The sequence below is a fragment of the Rhincodon typus genome, chromosome 37 (genome assembly GCF_021869965.1).
Source record: "Rhincodon typus isolate 14 chromosome 37, sRhiTyp1.1, whole genome shotgun sequence".
NCBI lineage: Eukaryota > Metazoa > Chordata > Chondrichthyes > Orectolobiformes > Rhincodontidae > Rhincodon > Rhincodon typus.
The window spans coordinates 11,983,908-12,002,034 of NC_063368.1; the positions used below are offsets into that span (position 1 = coordinate 11,983,908).

The following is an 18,127-nucleotide window of genomic DNA, read 5'->3' on the forward strand; positions in this document are numbered from 1 at the left end:
ACTGTCACATTTCTTCTCTGTGTACTCTGTAGAGCTGGGTGATGAATAGACTCATCTGTGATTTTAACTGTTGTATGTTTCTTAAAGATGACACATTAGCAAATCAAGTTCTTGTAGGGAGTTGTTCTATATAAAATAAACTTAAGTACATCAAAATAGATAGCATAAAACACTAGCAAATACTTACACATTACACGCATTCATCACAGGACAGCTTTCTGCTGTGCAGAATTCAGAGATAGCACTGTACTGCAGATTTATGTGATTGAAGAATGTCATTGCTATCAAAACAAAAATAATTAGGCACATATATGTGAGACAACGTTACATCTTAAAATTAATTTCTGTAGTAACAAAATTCTTGCTTTACCTTCTTCCTCTCAATGACGGTGCACTCCCCACCCCCATTTTCTTTTAGGAATATGGCTCATGGGCATGTACACCCCTTAGTACTGCATCTTACACGTGATTCTAGAGTGTCAGTGAACATTTCAACCCAATAGGAAATCACAGCCAGCCTGGATATTACCCTCTTTTGAAGTCCAGCACAGTTCTTCTTCCTAAAACAACAGGTGCTGAAATCAATCTTTACCATCAGCCAGGCTGACATCAACTAACTTTACAAAGCCGGAGAATCAGATCTTGGCATCTCCTGGTCGGATTGCCTCAGTGCCACACCGTGTAAAGTATTTATAACCCAGTAAGCCGTCCAAGGAGCACAAGGTCGATTGTTGTACCATTAATAATTTTCCGGGCTATCTGAAGGTGCTCCGGGTCTGCAGGAAGATTTACAATGGATACTGACAACTCCGTGGATTCAGTCCACAGAATCTATTGGAGATTAATTTGAATTATTATGTTGCAGTCAAGAATGAAGCACAACAAGTCTTTAATGGGAGTGTTCATGATGGTACAAAACAATAGAATGGAAAATCAATACTCCACTTTAATGGCTTCTCTGCCTGAAGGAAGGAGCAGAGAGTTTCCAGTTCAGTTCTTGATTAGTGTACCATCATTGAGGAAAGAATGCATTACTTGAACAGATTTCACAACAGAAAAACCAGTTATTCTCTTACTGAGCCCTCCAGTGACTCAGTCAAGGCTGTGGTTCATCCACAATACACGTATGACAGTGGAACGCATTGTCCAAAATATCCCTATCATCAGATTAATAAAAACAAGAATTGCCTCATTCAGTCACATTAAGTCAGTGCCCTGCTCACCACAAGTGCGTGAGAGCCATATATGTGAAAGTAAAGACATTGCTTGTGAAAAAGAAAACAAAGAGAAAGTGAAAGGAGGATACAAACACCTGTGAACTCACAGCAAGTCAGTCACCACATGAAACAAACAAGACAGATTTGTTTCATAATGATCTCCCATCAGAAATGGTTGCAGGCTGTACTTCTGGAACATTAACTTACAATATTTCTAAGACACCAGCAGATGTGATGCATGTTAGTAGCATTTCTTTCTTGATTTTTTTGAACATTTCATTTATTGTGTTTCATTTTATAATTGTGACAACGAGAAAAGTGAGCTACAAGATGATGTATAGAAGAACAACCTGCTGGGAAGTTATTAGTGTTTAACACCGATAATAATTTGTACATATCACAAACAGCATACAGAGGTCTACTTTTGTGGAGTATAACATGGGTTAGAAGTCCTTTAGGTGTCACAATTTGACTACAGCTGGTTACACCCATGTCAAGGTCAAAGTTAGAACACTAACCCTGAGGATATTCTGCAATAATGTCCTGGGACCATGACCCAAAAAAAAACAACCATTTTCCATTGTGTTAGAAATGATTTCAAACAACAGAGCATTATCGCTGATTCCCATTGATTACTGTTGTGTTTGGGCTACTTGATGTCATACTCTGTCAAATGCTGCTCTGATATAAAAGGACAGTCACTTTCATTTCACTTCTAGAATTAAGTTCCTCTGTCCATGTTCAGTCCAGGATCAGGCAGAACCCAGATTGAGTGTCAGTCTGCAGGCTGTTGCTGAGGAAGCACCATATCTTGCCTGCTTGTTCACACCATTAAAAGCAATGCACAACATTTCCGCATTTACCCAGACAACAAAGTGACTAAGTGGAAAATACTTTGGACATTTTGGAAATTTGTGAGAAAGCTCAGACTTCTACTGTAAAAGTATCAATAGATGATTTCAGTTTCATTGTCTCCCTGTAAGATTCTTGTCCATTGCCCTGTAATTTACCAAATACAGTTATTATTTCACACAGCTTATTCTATAAATATATCTCAAAATGAGAGTTTTAGCTTGTACTGAAAGCAACATTTTATCTATACATATTTAACTTTCCTCTTATGGAGCTCTCCTTACAAAGCACCACTTCCTGAAGAAAAGAGACAAACCAAGTGAATTTTTTTCAGAAATTTGCAGATGACTTTCTTGAAAAGTTGCTGTGACACATTTAAGAGCATTACAAGATGACTATCTCACACAATTTTACCCCTACTTCTCTATCTCCTCAGCAAACTGCCACCCTTTGATTGAACAAGCCTAGGAAGTCACCAAGGAAAACAAACAGGAGGCTGGAAGAACACAGCAAACCAGTCAGCATCTGGAGAAAAGGATCAGTTAACGTTTCAGGTATTACCTTTCTTCAGGACTGGATGTGGGGGTAGGAGGAGCTGCAGATAAAAAAAGAGAGGAGGGGAGGGGTGGAGGCGGAATGGAGGTGATAGGTGGACATTGGTAGTAGGTACAACCTAGTTGGTCAATGGGAGGAATGAATCTGGTTGGTGGTTGAAAGGGAGAGTCAGAAGGTGGAATGGAAGGGAAGAGGTGGGGCTGGGTAGGGAGAAGGGGAATGGGTGGAAAGGTTATTTGAAATTGGAGATCTCAATGTTATGTGCTCCAGTCCTGAAGAAGGGTAATACCCAAAAACATTGACTGCTCCTTTCCTCCAGATGCTGCCTGGCTTGCTGTGTTCTTCCAGCCTCCTGTTTGTCTACCTTGGATTCTGGCATCTACAGTTTTTTTTTGTCTGTAAGTCACCAGGGAAAACCAGAGGAGAATAAATTCCACACCTATCAAACTGCCTCTGAAGCTCCAATGCACATACCATTCTCTTGTTGTGAACCTCTGCATTATAGTGAAATTTACTCACTGTTATTGGCCAACCATTCATTCTGGTCAATTTCTCTGGGCAAGCTCACAAGCATGGGCAAATCTGCATCAGACACCCGGGCGGAGGTGTATTCTGCCTCGAGATACAACTTCTTCTCTTCAGTCGATGGCAGCTTTTCATCTGGCTTTGATTTTGCAGTCTTTCTGAGGGAGATAAAGGTAACATATAAATAAAATCAGAAAAAGGTTACATGTATTGAAGTATAAAACACGGTTTATTAAATCGCAGGTACAAGTTGGCAATGTTCTGTTTTCTAATCTACCACTATTCACAAATTCAGTCAGTTTAATACAGTAAACAATACATAAGTACATAGACAGTGCACATACACAACCACCAGGAGTAGTTTGAGAGCTTGCTGGTTAGGCAAGTATTGCATCCAACAAGGATCCAATCCATTTCCTAATTATACCTAGTACTGTCATGTCAGACCTTGGAAGCACTGTTCCCATTACCATTTTAACATCTTTGGCTCAAACAGGATACAAGAAAAATACATGGAGTCTCTCCTCAACCACTATCCCCTTCTCCACCACCCCAACATTTCCTCCCCTTCCTTTCCTCACCAAAACATTTTATTTCTATCCTCTGACTATATTCCCATTTTCCTCCTCAAACTATACAATGAAGCATCATAAAATAGTTTCTCTATCTCCCCTTCTGCATTGTTACCATGTTGAAATCGAGATCTGTCTTTCCATCTTGTTTTATTCCAATTTGTTAAAATTGAACTGACTCAAATGTCTTTCCAATTTCTTACAATTTAAAGCCAACTATGATATTGCATAAACATTCACTTCATTCTATCTTCTTAAACCTTCAAATTTTGCTGGTGTCCAAATCCCTGTCGTAGCTGTTTCTCCTTATGATTATTACAATTCCCTCTAGCATGATAGGAACCTCCTCACTCAACTCTCCTTCACAATAGTGCAGTCCTGATGGGAAAAGATTACCCAATAGAAGCAAAATTCCATGCATCCTTAATGACCCATATCAGACATGCGTCATACATTCAAACTCCAAAAAAAAACAAGGAAGTAGAAAATATCAAATTCTAACAATTGTGAAATTTATTTTTTTTTACACACAGAATATTACAAATAAAAGGATCATCTGAAAACAATGCGGTTTTAATTAAGAGCTCAGAATTTGAAGCCAAATCTCAATTTTCTATGGTGCTATGCATTGGATTCCCACATGCACTAGCACAAAAAATGTATTTAAAGAAAAATGGGCTGGCTTTTCTGCTCATTTTACTGCACAAGTTCATTACAGCACCATGAGCAAGAGTCTTTTCCACACTGCCATTTAGGAAATCGCTTCTCATTCATGAGATTGTGGTGGGGTCAGGAAGAAGGAAATCAAAAGCAAAGGTTAAGTACTTAGAGATGTTATTACACGCCTATTGGAGCAGGTGGGATTTGAACCCAGGCTTCCTAGCTCAGAGCTAGGGCTGCTATCCCTGTGCCACAAGAGTTCTTCAAAAGCAAACGTTGATTTCTCTAATCAACTTGTTCAGAGATGCAGGTGCAGGTGGGACTTGAACCTGGGCCTTCAGTCCTGGGGTGGGGACACTACAACTGCATCACAAGAGCCCCAAAAGCAAAGGTTACGATATTTTATCAAATTAAAATCTACTGTGTCTCGTTTGGAACACTTGTTCAGCACACCTGAAAATGCCACAATGTCACAAGTGCAACGCTCTGCAATATTTCCAGCTAAAAGGGCCAAATGCAATCTTCATAAAACAGCAACGAAGCACATCCAAAATCAGGAAGGAAGATAATCAATAAATATATACTAAAGCAGTTACAAAAATTAACAAAACATTTAGCAAGGAGAACAGCAAAACAACGAAATCTCTGGAAAAAAACTTTTCACCTTAAAGAGTACCAACTTGATTTGTCAGTACCTCCAGAATATATCATACTAAAATCACACAAAGTTATATCATTCGTATTATTCTTTCCCTGTATCAGCTCTCAGCTGCCCTGGATGAAGAGGTTCCTCCAGAGTGCAGCCACAAATGCCCTTATTGAGGTTAATAGCCATCAATACATTGTGGAGCTGTGAGGAAAGATAGATGTTGACAGGTGGTGGGGGTGTCAGGTGGCAAACACACTAGAATATAAAATTTAAAAATCTAACAGAATTGCTTGTACAATTAATATACAGGACTTGCAGTTTATAAGACCTGCTTTCATCCCAATCTGATCCTGTGACAGAGAAAAACCTAATAGAATGAAACCCAGGGAAATTAAAGTAATACGAAGAAAGTCACCATTTAGAACTAAGTATGTAAGAACATTCACTTGTGAGATGTGGGCATCACTGGTTGGGCCAGCATTTATTGCCCAGCCTTAGCTGCCCTTGAGAAGGTGGTGATGAGCTACCTTCTTGAACCACTGTAGGCGATGTGCTGTAGGTACACTCACAGTACCTTTAGGGAGGGAACTCCAGGACTTTGACCCAGTGACTATAAAGGAACAACAATATATTTCTAAGTCTGAATGGTGAGTGGCTTGAAGGGGAAACTTGGAAGTAATGGATGTCCCACATGTCTGCTGCCCTTGCCCTTCTAGACAGTAGTGGCTATGGGTTTTGCAGGTGCTATATAAGGATCTTTGGGTGAATTTCTGCAGTGCATCTCATAGGTAGTACACACTGCTGCTACTGAGCGTCAGTGGTGGAAGGAGTGAGTGCGGTGCCAATCATTTGATTGAAACATATAAGATCCTGAGGGGTCTTTATTGAGTAGATGTGGAGAGGATGTTTCCTATTAAAGGGAGAATCCAGAACCAGAGGGCGTGTTCACCATTTAAAAATAAAGGGGACATTCATTTACAACATATGGAGGCATTTTTTTCCTCAGAGGTTTCTCTCAAGAGGTAAGAAACAGGAGGAGTAGGCAATTCTGGCTCTTGAGCTTGCTGTACAACCTATTTTTATTCACCATTTTGACAGAACCCTGTGGTTCCCGATTCAGTGTTACATTTCTCACCTGGCTGCTCAGTTCCATTCACTCCAACTGCCATTCAGCTGCAATGCTAATGATTGAAATCCAGACTCCCTGTGAGCAACACCACATGGGTTGTTTCTCCAGCAACTGGAGTGAAGGGAACTGAGCAGCCAGGTGAGAAATGTAACACCGAGTCAGGAACCACAGGAGTCAGAACTGAAGTATGGATGGGAAAATGCATGAGACTGGAGTTGAATTTGATGAAGTGGGTATCCTGTTTCCTTGGAACAGGGAGCAGCAAATTCCCAGGGCTGAGCAAAATGCAGATATTACAGCACAGTGATTAGCTCTGTATAGCATGTCATCAATTTTTAAAAGATATTCATTTTAGTAGACTTCTTGACTCACAGCAGCAATTGAAATTTGATGACTAGGTTTGACAATGTTTCTATATTTCTATTTTGTTTCAACTCCCAAATGACGAATAGGTTTAATTGTCAGTTATTGCCATTTCCTATACTGTCATCTTCAGAAACACACTGGTGTAACTGCAACAAAAAAAACATACATTTTGAGAACAGAATGCTAAATCGATTCAGAGGTTAAAAAGAGAAAAAAAGAAAAAAGGCAAGTTGTTAAAAGGTCAAAAGAAAAAGAAAAAAAGGGAAAACAATGCATGCAAGAACAAGCAGAAGTGAATAAATATGAAAATGACTGGTAGCTTGAGCAGATTGGTTGAAGCCCACTAACATTAGTGTGCAGATTTCCCCAGGGCTTTTGCAGCCATACCAGTTCAGGCTTGTTGCATTCCACGATTAATCATTACTGTTTGACTCTCAGCTTCTCTTTTGTATACTCCTCTGCTTGCTTACTGTCAGTTACCAGACAGCACCTGGGCCAAATACACCTCAGCCAAAGGATATATCGACTGCTACAGGGTTAGGGAATTTTGTAGGAATCATGTGAAGTGGTGGAGAATGCGTCTTTTGCGCCTTACAAAAGTCTGGACCTTGAGGGAATTTGGTGGTTTTATTAGAAGGAATTAATCCTTTTATGTTTTTACAAGTTCATATTTAAAACCATTTGTCACTGAATTTTGCAACTGTAAGGCAGTGTTCTACAGGTATTGCAATAAACCCTTCAACAGATTGTTAAAATGTGGTGATGTAGACAAGAGAATTTTTAAAATTAATTGTCTTTGACTTTCCTCCTCTCTTTAAGCAATAGAATAAGGTTCTATTGTTTCTAACTGAGTGGCCACTCATATATGAACAGGTCACAACCCTCAATGGGTCACAGAATGAACAACTGGGGACATGAATGCAGTGATAGCAATGGTGGTTGTGGAGTGGAGATTCAGTTCCGACAGTACAGGGATCAGCTTCAAAGGCCCTTTAAATGCAATTGCACTATTATTTTGTGAGGTGAATTTGAGATGAACTTGAGGTCTGATTGCTTCCAGCAACAAAACCCGCAAAACGTTTGCAATCCTATTTCCTTTCTGTATGGCTGCACCCGGTCGACATTTGAACACCCTCCTGCTCAAAACCCCTCCACCCTTGATTAACAACTCTCCTTTCCTGCTGCTCCCTACATTCCCCTAAACCAACTTTCACACCGAGGTCACATCAACCTTGAAACATTAAAATGGGATCATAGCAGGCAAAGGTTTTGGAAGCCATGAAAACAGCATGAACCAGCAAACTAGTTAACTGAGGGTCAGCAAAGGATGGGGCCTCACGCTAAGACTTTTGTCTTGTTATCACTGAAATGTGTACTAACAACATCCTGGGGGTTACTGCTAATCAGAATTGAACAGGATGTGGGTACCGTGGCTAGAACAGCAGGCCAGAAGTTAAGAATTCTATAACGAGTAACACTTCCTGACTCCCCAAAGCCTGTCTGCCATCTACAAAGCACAAGTCAGGAGTGTAATGGAATACTCCCCACTTGACTGGATGGGTGCAGCTCTAAACAACAATCAAGAAGCTTGACACAATCCAGGACAAAGCAGCCTGTTGATTGCCACCACATCCACAACCATTCACTACTCCACTACTGACACCCAACAGCAGCAGTGTGTACCATCTACAAGATGCACTGCAGAAATTCACCAAGTCTCTTTGTACCTTCCAAGCCCACTGCCATTACTATCTAGACAGACAGTAGCAGCAGATATATGGGAACACCACCATCTGCAAGTTCCCCTCCAAGCCACTCATCATCTTGACTTGAAATATACTGCAGTTTCTTCAATGTCAATGATTCCAAATCCATGGAGCTTACTGCCCAACAGCATTGTGCCTATGCCACATGGACTGCAATGGTTCAAGAAGGCAGCTCAACATCACCTTCTCAAGGTCAACCAAGAACAAGCAATAGACACCAGTCCAGCCAGATCAACCAAGAACATGTGATAATTGGCAGCCCAGCCAGAGATGCCCACATCCCATGAATGATTAATAAAAAAAGGACTTCCTAGATAGTAATGAGGAGAAAGAACCTTAGCAGATTTTTCTTCTAACTCAGAATGTTGAGGTAGCCAGTTTGTATCCCTACCACGAGGAAGTGGATCAACTGAACTAGATGAACGATTGTATGACAGTCTCAATTCTAAGTTCTATCCTTCGTGGAATCCTGTAGGTGTTTACCTCAGTAATTCAAGATTACACAAAGCTATTTCTCTCCCAACTACTTAAAAGCATTGAGACACAATTATGAATGTGGTCTTCACCAAATGAGGATGGCACTGTATGCAAACTGAACCCAGTCTGAAGATCAATATTTGCATCAAGGATAATAGATATGGTCACCAGCTCACAACTAGTTTCCTGCATTATGTCATCAGAAATTACTGGTTGAACAAACAGCTCAACAAGTAGCTGAACCTACAGGGAACAGTTAACTCAGTGGGGGCTGTAACAATATTACAAATAATTTTAGTAACACTGGTCTAAGAAACAGAGAAATTGATTACAGTAGGTATTTCTGATCACTGTTTGGCAACTCTGCACTGATCGTGTGATATTTTGGGCAGGTGATGCCACCCCCCAGCTCCCTCCCATATATCTAGTAGTTTGTGATATTTGCTGCCAGGTAAAACCATGAATAACGGCCACATAGCCTAAAAGATCCCAAGTTGTAGATTTTGTTCTTGGATTGAAAATGGGCTGGTATCACCAGGGATTGGTCCTCAACTCTCAGCTACATGCTCAGGACAAGATATTAGCTCACTGAAAGGGAAAAGTCCATTTTAGCCCATCTGACTTACATGCAGCTATTTGGAGATGTTCTAAAAGGGACATTGGCAAGACAGTAGTTGAGGCTGTGGGTGATCACAAGGATCAAGGACAAAGGAAATAAGTGAAGGGACAAGTTTTATCACCCCTCAAGACTGCTCCACCATTCAATACGATCATGACTGATTTTCTAAGTAACTCCACATTCCTGTCATATCCCCACGATTTCCTAAGAACCCTAAAATTTGTCAATCTCATTCTTAAATATGGTCAATCAAGCCTACGCAGATTGGGTACAGGCTGTCCTATTGCAACAGAGATACTTAAGCACAAAACAAGAAGAAAGATAAAGAAATGGGTACAACACAGGTTTGCTTCTATTTCCAAGAGTCTATACCTTCTAAATTTCCAATTATTTGGAGAAAATGATGTAAAAGTTTGGAATAGATAGAAAGTGTAATGAGACAATACTTTGGAGGAGGGAAGCTGACAAACTAGCTGGAGTAGTTTCTCAAAAATATTTGGAAAGAATAGGTACATATTCTTTTGTAAGTTAAATATAGGTAAATTAAAGCTTGTTGTCACTAGGATTTCATTAAAGCATAACAGTCGGTGGGTATGTATAATCTTCATAAATGCCCTCAAACTGTAGAAAAAGGAACCAATTATAAATTGTCAATCTAAATGTGGGCAGTGGGTGGGGACAGTACTTTGAGCTATATAACAACTAGGGTGACATCCTGGTGATTAAGGATGTTGGGGGCAATTTAAGAAGGTAATACCATAGAAGCAGTACATTACAGATTGTGTATTGCATTTTTCCTACAAGTTAAATAGGTTTAGTAACACCGGGGCACAATTTGGGAATGGTGGGTGGTTTTATCTGCCGTTTCAGAAGTGTGTTCTTTGCCTCTGATAGATGTCATAGCAGACAGGTTGCTCAAATTTTAAATAAAGTTAGTATTGTACTATATGATTTAAAATAGAAAGCGAATATTCTGTTTTATATAATCCATGTCCTTTAGGCTAACAGCCTACATGAAATATATTATACTAAAATAACATACTTGAGGGGATTTGTCTATGTTACAAAGCTGGTGAAATTATCACAACCTCAAATCAAAATCCCACAATTTTGCAAAGTACTGAACTGAGCAAGTATTCAAACTGGCATTATCAATTTTTCTTTACCATTATCATTACCATTTTAGGATGAACAAAGTCTGGGTTTTCTGAGCTGCTTTAGACTAACAGATGATTGGGAAATTGATCCCAGCAGGTAATAGTGAAGAACACAAACATCAGACAACACAACAGGATAATAAGAAAGGAAATCACATAGAACTTTTAACCCAATGGATAACAACATTATTGAATAAGTTACCAGGGAAAGCTGCTGCAGTAGATAACATTGAGACTGTGGGATCAGTTCTGAAGAGCAAAGAGATTCACAAATAACATAAGGTGGTAGACAGGAATGATCCACAAAAAAAAGAGAGCACCTTATTTCCCATTTCGTATGTACAAACTTATTTGGTCAGTTAATGCAGTTATTCGATGTGAGAAAAAGGTTTTGCAGAATAATAATAATCCAGTTTTAAACTGATATGTTGCATTAAAATATCAAATTACTTTCAGCTATATGACATGGTCACTTCTTACACAGAGGTGCATTTTTAAAGTTCTTTCAATATTGTTTAAGAAAATCTTAATATAGCTACTTGCTAACAAATACGCTAAAGTTGCTCATCATCCATAAACCGTAATTTTACTAAAGATTCAGGCTGTTGAACACAGCAACAAAACAAAGAATAGCATTCTATGGCAACACAAACTCTGTACAACTTTCTGCAGCTTCCAAACTAATATCGAATATCCCACAGCATACAATGGAGCCTAGCAAAAGAAGGGAAGTAGTACTCTGTACAACATGAAACAGTATACAAGTTTCCCATAAAAACTATTTCACACGTTTCAGATAGCGCCAGATGTCCTGATAACTCAGCAAAAACAATACACCTGAGCCATACAAACAAAGAAAGAGCCCGGTTCTATCACCGGTTAATCTCAAAACAGGCTAGCAGCGTGGATTCAACAACTGGCCTCAGCAACTCTGGATTAGGAACAAGTAATCTGGCAAAAAGCTTCTATCCTGGTCCTTAAAAGTCTAGTAATTGAGCACTAGGACTGGTCAAAGCTCAGTTGCAATGCCCTGACCGGCTTAAAAGCACAACTACACCAGCTACTCGTAAGTGAAGACGCGTCAGTGCTCATGGGATCTCTAATCTTGCAATAATTTCTGTTTCGGAAGACTGGAGACAACCAGTGAAGTGAAAACAAGATTAACTCAGTGTCAAGTAGCTACAAATCCAGTCACTAAATGATGTCATAAATAATCAAAATAGGTTGGAAAGCTGAACTTTTTATTTAAAACAGTCTGTCTTCTTTACTACTGATGATTCATCCTTCAGTATTTGCCAAGTACCCACCACTCGCATAATTTTAAGAAAGTGCGTACAAGACGACTATTCAGTTTTCATCTGATATAACAGCCCGTACATATTTGCTATTCCTCAGTGAACTTCTCCCATTTGAATTTTGATTAATAAAAACAAACTATTCGGATGGCTAAAGAATACTATGAATTTCTCTATGACATAGTGCTCTGTGCCCTGATGTCAGCATGACTGCATCGGGGAGCGCATACAGCATTCTCAAAGGATATGGTCTAGTTGTTTGAGCTATTCTGATAGGTAACCGTTTCCAAATATACTAGCAAACACAACCAAATCCCCCTTTCCGTCAATACACAATTTACCAAGCAGTATTTTCAACAAATTTAACTCAGCACGTTGTTTCGATGAGCAGAAACTGACTTTGTCTAGTCCCTTCATTTTGCCTCTCTTTTGCTGCAATAGTTAAAAAATCTGAAACAAAAGGAAACAGATAATGATTTAAAATTCAGTTGGAGACTATAATACCTAAATATTAAGGCGTGGTTGGGAGGGGTGTGTTGAGGGGAGATGGGTGTAGAAATTTGAATCCCCAAGGATCTGGGGACCGACATAAAGTTCGCAACACTATACTCTTATGCCATTCTCTTCTCACGTTAGCTGCACATTCCCTAGAACAATTCTTTCGTTTCCATTTCATTTTCTTACCTTTTCCTGTAGCCCAGTGCCTTCCCTACAGCCTGTAGGACCATCTTGCACTGCTCCAGGGCCCCCCAGTTCTTTTTCACTCAACCGCCAGATTGGAGGGAATTGACACAAACAGAAAAAACACCCGTACTATAAACAGCATGTGCAAAGTGTCCCCCTCTGTAACACAATAAACTCAAACCACTCTGCAAACTAGTTTGACTGCATTGATGTGCTTATAGGACTGACTCCAGAGCGAGCCAATCGGAAGGCAGGCTGTCGCTGCTGCCACGACAACACAAAGCAAAGGCCTTAGGGATCGTCTGTAAATTGAAACCAACACAAAGGAGTCATCCTGGTCTCCTTAGGGATTCTGTATAAAGAGTGCGAATCAATATAATACTATTAATTGTGGCTCAGAATCATTTCTCCCACTGACTGCAAAAATATAGCGCTGTCCCTGGCATAGCTGATATATTCGTTCCAACGCATAATTAGAACAAAAATTGCACTTAAACCAATACATTTTAATATTGCAGTATACGCTGTTATTAATTCGTCAGCTCTGCATAAAAACAACAAAAAAAGTTCATCCCAGAAATCCTGCATACTACATAAACTCAAACTAGTTTGGAGACAGAGTTTACGATTGCACTACTGGGTTTTCAAATATGCGCACCACGGCTGTGCAAAAATAACATGCTAAAATGCTCTGACTTTTAAAAAAAAACTAGTAATAAGACATAAAACATATTTTAAAACAGATTTTCAAACCGATTTACGTTGCCCAAATAATGATCTAGCATGAATCATCAAGAAGTCTTTACTATACTTCCAAGATATTTCCTCCGCTTTGAAGCGCCCAATCCGTACATTTACGAGTCATAAGAGAGTCCCTCCAAAAAAAATGGAACTTGTTGAGTAAATTCCCTGGGTCACGATTGTCAGGGAGTAGAGCTTCTGACATATTCAGCCTTTGACTGCTTAAGGGGTTGGGGGAATTCTCAGTTTTTACTCCCGCCCTATCCCTCCCAACTGGCCTGAGCTTTTTATATTTTTTCACCTAGTTTTCCAAGATAATTGTGATGGTCTAAAAGGGACGGAGGGGGTCTTTATTATGGTGCACTAGGCATCACTGTCAAGTGGGCCAGGCTGGGTGGAATAGTAAGACACTTTTTGTGTAAATCATTTCATATGCAAGTATCACCTTCAACTCATTTTTTCAGATATCTGCAGGGGATATATGTGTGCGTCAAGTTGGTCATTCATTCCATTCACTATCCCTCAGTGAGGCAAGGCGAAGAAATATTAGTTCGAGAGGCAAGATTTGCAAATATCCACAAACAAATGAAAAATATATTTTCATTACGACATTATTGAATTCAAAACTTCACTGTACGGTTTGAAACATTGCTCAAAGTAACCCTACGGAGGTCTCTGGTCTCTAATTGTAGCTCTCTGGTCAAGTGAGTAACTCCAGCTCAAATAGATTAAACACGCAGCTATTATTTTAGTCATTCACTCCATTCTTAGTTGCAGCATCATGACTGATTCCGAACAGGCAAAAAAAGTGTTCTGTTCATCATAACGCTCATTCGTCACGGGATCAGAGGAAGCAGGAGGAATATTGTTTAAGATGGCAAAGGGCTATAGAAACAGGCATCTGGATTTCAATGTCTGTGAAAGAGAGATGAGGCATTTAGTTAAAAGAGCAATAATTCAGCTTGGTGATGTGGAAGAGCAGAGGGATATTTGGGATTCAGGTTTATAGGACGGTAAAAGCAGAAAAGGCTATTAAAAGCTAATGGAATTCTAGAGCTCGTCACACGAGGGACAAGACATAAAGGCCAAAAGGTAATAATCAGCCCACGCAAAAAACTTAACAAGCCCCTAGCTAAAGCAAATGTGCACTATTGGACTCCACTCGGATACAGAGGCTTTACAGAAGCACAACACAACTTCACTTGCATTTCTACCTATTATGAAATATAAACAATAAGAAAGATTTAAAAACTTTGAATTATGGAGCAGTTTGATAGTCTTTAAAAATAAACATTCTGTTAGAGGCAGACTGTACAAATTTTGAACAGAGAGCACAAGAAGTGTTTTACATATAGTTTTGGGATTCGCAAATGAAGTATAAATTGTCAACGTTGACAATTAGATTGGATACTGAATGAAAGGAGGAGAAACTGGAGGGATCTGGAAATGGTACAATCAAAACTATTTACTCACAGGAAGCTGAAAAGAGAGCTGATTTGTTGGTCAGGCATTGGACATGATGGATAAGTCTCTAAATCTGGCTTTGTCTACTAGAAAAAGATAGATGTGAGAAAGAGCCAAAACAAAACCTATAGCAGAGAAACGTAATGCAAAATGTGGAAATAAGCAAGGCTAATATTTAGCCACATTTCCGAGTGATGATGAGTCGTGTTGTTTTTTGGAAGGCAGAAAGACCAAGTGACAAAAGATGATGTGATGAAGAATGGTGCCCACATAGGCAAGTGCGTCACGATTGTAGTAGGCACGTCTTATAAATCAGAGATAGTAGGAACTGCAGATGCTGGAGAATCCGAGACAACAAGGTGCAGGGCTGGATGAACACAGCAGGCCAAGCAGCATCATAGGAGCAGAGAGGCTGACGTTTCGGGCCTAGACCCTTCATCAGAAAAGGGGGAGGGGAAGGGGGTTCTGAAATAAATAGGGAGAGAGTGGGAGGCGGATAGAAGATGGATAGAGGAGAGGATAGGTGGAGAGGAAACAAACAGGTCGAAGAGGCGGGGATGGGGCCAGGAAAGGTGAGTGTAGGTAGGGAGTTAGGAAGGGGATAGGTCAGTCCAGGGAGGACGGACAGGTCAAGGGGGCGGGATGAGGTTGGTCGGTAGGAGATGGAGGTGCGGCTTGAGGTGGGAGGAGGGGATAGGTGGGAGGAAGAACAGGTTAGGGAGGCAGGGACGAGCTGGACTGGTTTTGGGATGCGGTGGGGGGAGGGGAGATTTTGAAACTTGTGAAATCCACATTGATACCATTGGGCTGCAGGGTTCCCAAGCGGAATATGAGTTGCTGTTCCTGCAACCTTCGGGTGGCATCGTTGTGGCACTGCAGGAGGCCCAGGATGGACATGTCGTCTGAGGAATGGGAGGGGGAGTTGAAATGGTTCGCGACTGGGAGGTGCAGTTGTTTATTGCGAACCGAGCGTAGGTGTTCTGCAAAGCGGTCCCCGAGCCTCCGCTTGGTTTCCCCGATGTAGAGGAAGCCACACCGGGTACAGCGGATGCAGTATACCACATTGGCAGATGTGCAGGTGAACATCTGCTTGATGTGGAAAGTCTTCTTGGGGCCTGGGATGGGGGTGAGGGAGGAGGTATGGGGGCAGGCGCACGTCTTATAAATCACATGGATTAAATTCAGTAAATTTAAAGTACAGATTGGCTCTGGCTAGATAGTTGAAATAAAAATCTAAAGTCAAGATAGTGAGATTACAGACAGCAACATCTTCTTTATTCATTCACGGGATGAGGGTGTTGCTGGCTAGGCAGCATTTATTGCCCATCCCTAATTGCCCAGAGGGCAGTTAAGAGTCAACCACATTGCTGTGGGACAACAAGGCGTAGAGCTGGATGAACACAGCAGGCCAAACAGCATCATAGGAGCAGGAAGGCTGACGTTTCGGGCCTAGACCCTTCTTCAGAAGTGGGGGAGGGGAAGGGGGTTCTGAAATAAATAGGGAGAGAGGGGGAGGCGGATAGAAGATGGATAGAGGAGAAGATAGGTGGAGAGGAGACAGGTCAGAGAGGCGGGGATGGGGCCAGTAAAGGTCAGTGTAGGTGGGGAGGTAGGGAGGAGATAGGTCAGTCCAGGGAGGACGGACAGGTCAAGGGGGCGGGATGAGGTTAGTAGGTAGGAGATGGGGGTGGGGCTTGAGGTGGGAGTAGGGGATAGGTGGGAGGAAGGACAGGTTAGGGAGGCGGGGACGAGCTGGACTGGTTTTGGGATGCGGTAGGGGGAGGGGAGATTTTGAAGCTTGTGAAATCCACATTGATACCATTGGGCTGCAGGGTTCCCAAGCGGAATACGAGTTGCTGTTCCTGCAACCTTCTGGTGGCATTGTTGTGGCACTGCAGGAGGCCCAGGATGGACATGTCGTCTGAGGAATGGGAGGGGGAGTTGAAATGTTTCGCGACTGGGAGGTGCAGTTGTTTAGTGCGAACCGAGCGTAGGTGTTCTGCAAAGCGGCCCCAAGCCTCCGCTTGGTTTCCCCGATGTAGAGGAGGCCACAACGGGAACAGCAGATGCAGTATACCACATTAGCAGATGTGCAGGTGAACATCTGCTTGATGTGAAAAGTCTTCTTGGGGCCTGGGATGGGGGTGAGGGGGAAGACGTAGGGACAGGTGTAGCACTTCCTGCGGTTGCAGGGAAAAGTGCCAGGTGTGGTGGGGCTGGAGGGGAGTGTGGAGCGGACAAGGGAGTCATGGAGTGGTCCCTCCGGAAAGCAGATAAGGGGCGGTGGGGGGGATGTCTTTGGTGGTGGGGTCGGATTGCAGATGGCGGAAGTGTCGAAGGATGATGCGTTGGATCCGGAGGTTGGTGGGGTGGTACGTGAGGACGAGGGGGATTCTTTTTTGGTTATTATTGTGGGGAGGGGGTGTGAGGGATGAGTTGCCGGAAATGCGGGAGACACGGTCGAGGGCATTCTCGACCACTGAGGGGGAGAAGTTGCAGTCCTTGAAAAACGAGGACATCTGAGATGTACGAGAGTGGAATGCCTCATCCTGGGAGCAGATGTGGCAGAGGCGAAGGAATTGGGAATAGGGGATGGCATTTTTTCAGGAAGGTGGGTGGGAGGAGGTGTATTCTAGGTAGCTGTGGGAGTCGGTGGGCTTGAAATGGATATTGGTTTCTAGGTGGTTGCCCGAGATGGAGACAGAGAGGTCCAGGAAGGAGAGAGAGGTATTAGAGATGGTCCAGGTGAACTTAAGGTTGGGGTGGAAGGTGTTGGTGAAGTGGATGAACTGTTCGAGCTCCTCCTGGGAGCACGAGGCGGCACCGATACAGTCATCAATGTAACGAAGGAAGAGGTGGGGTTTAGGGCCAGTGTAGTTATGGAAGAGGGATTGTTCCACGTAACCTACAAAGAGGCAGGCATAGCTTGGGCCCATGCGGGTATCCATGGCCACCCCCTTTGTCTGTAGGAAGTGGGAGGAATTGAAAGAGAAGTTGTTGAGGGTGAGGACGAGTTCGGCTAAGCGGATGAGGGTGTAAGTGGAGGGGGACTGGTCGGGCCTGCGGGACAGGAAGAAGCGGAGGGCCTTTAGGCCATCTGTATGGGGAATGCAGGTGTATAGGGACTGGACGTCCATGGTAAAGATGAGGTGTTGGAGACCGGGGAATTGGAAGTTCTGGAGGAGGTGGAGGGCGTGGGTGGAGTCACGGACGTAGGTAGGGAGTTCCTGGACCAAGAGGGAGAAAATGGAGTCGAGATAGGTGAAGATAAGTTCGGTGGGGCAGGAGCAGGCGGAGACAACGGGTCGACCAGGGCAGTCAGGTTTGTGGATTTTGGGAAGGAGATAGAAGTGGGCGGTGTGGGGTTGGGGAACGATGAGGTTGGAGGCTGTGGGTGGG

General features: G+C 42.2%; 1 protein-coding gene across 2 annotated transcripts in view; it reads right to left on the minus strand.

The window, feature by feature from the left end:
• LOC109918202 (MOB kinase activator 2-like) overlaps positions 1-18,127 on the minus strand; it is a 49,886-nt gene that overhangs the window by 7,073 nt on the left and 24,686 nt on the right. The window contains exons 1-3 of one of the 2 annotated variants that reach the window (XM_020518100.2): positions 12,524-12,729; positions 3,144-3,307; positions 188-281 (exon numbers count right to left, since the gene is read on the minus strand). In XM_020518100.2, the coding sequence (XP_020373689.1) occupies positions 188-281; positions 3,144-3,307; positions 12,524-12,567 (302 nt within the window). In that variant the 5' untranslated portion in view covers positions 12,568-12,729. Of the gene's footprint in view, positions 1-187; positions 282-3,143; positions 3,308-12,523; positions 12,730-18,127 lie in introns of those variants that run through there. The other variant, XM_020518102.2, reaches the window with a different exon arrangement.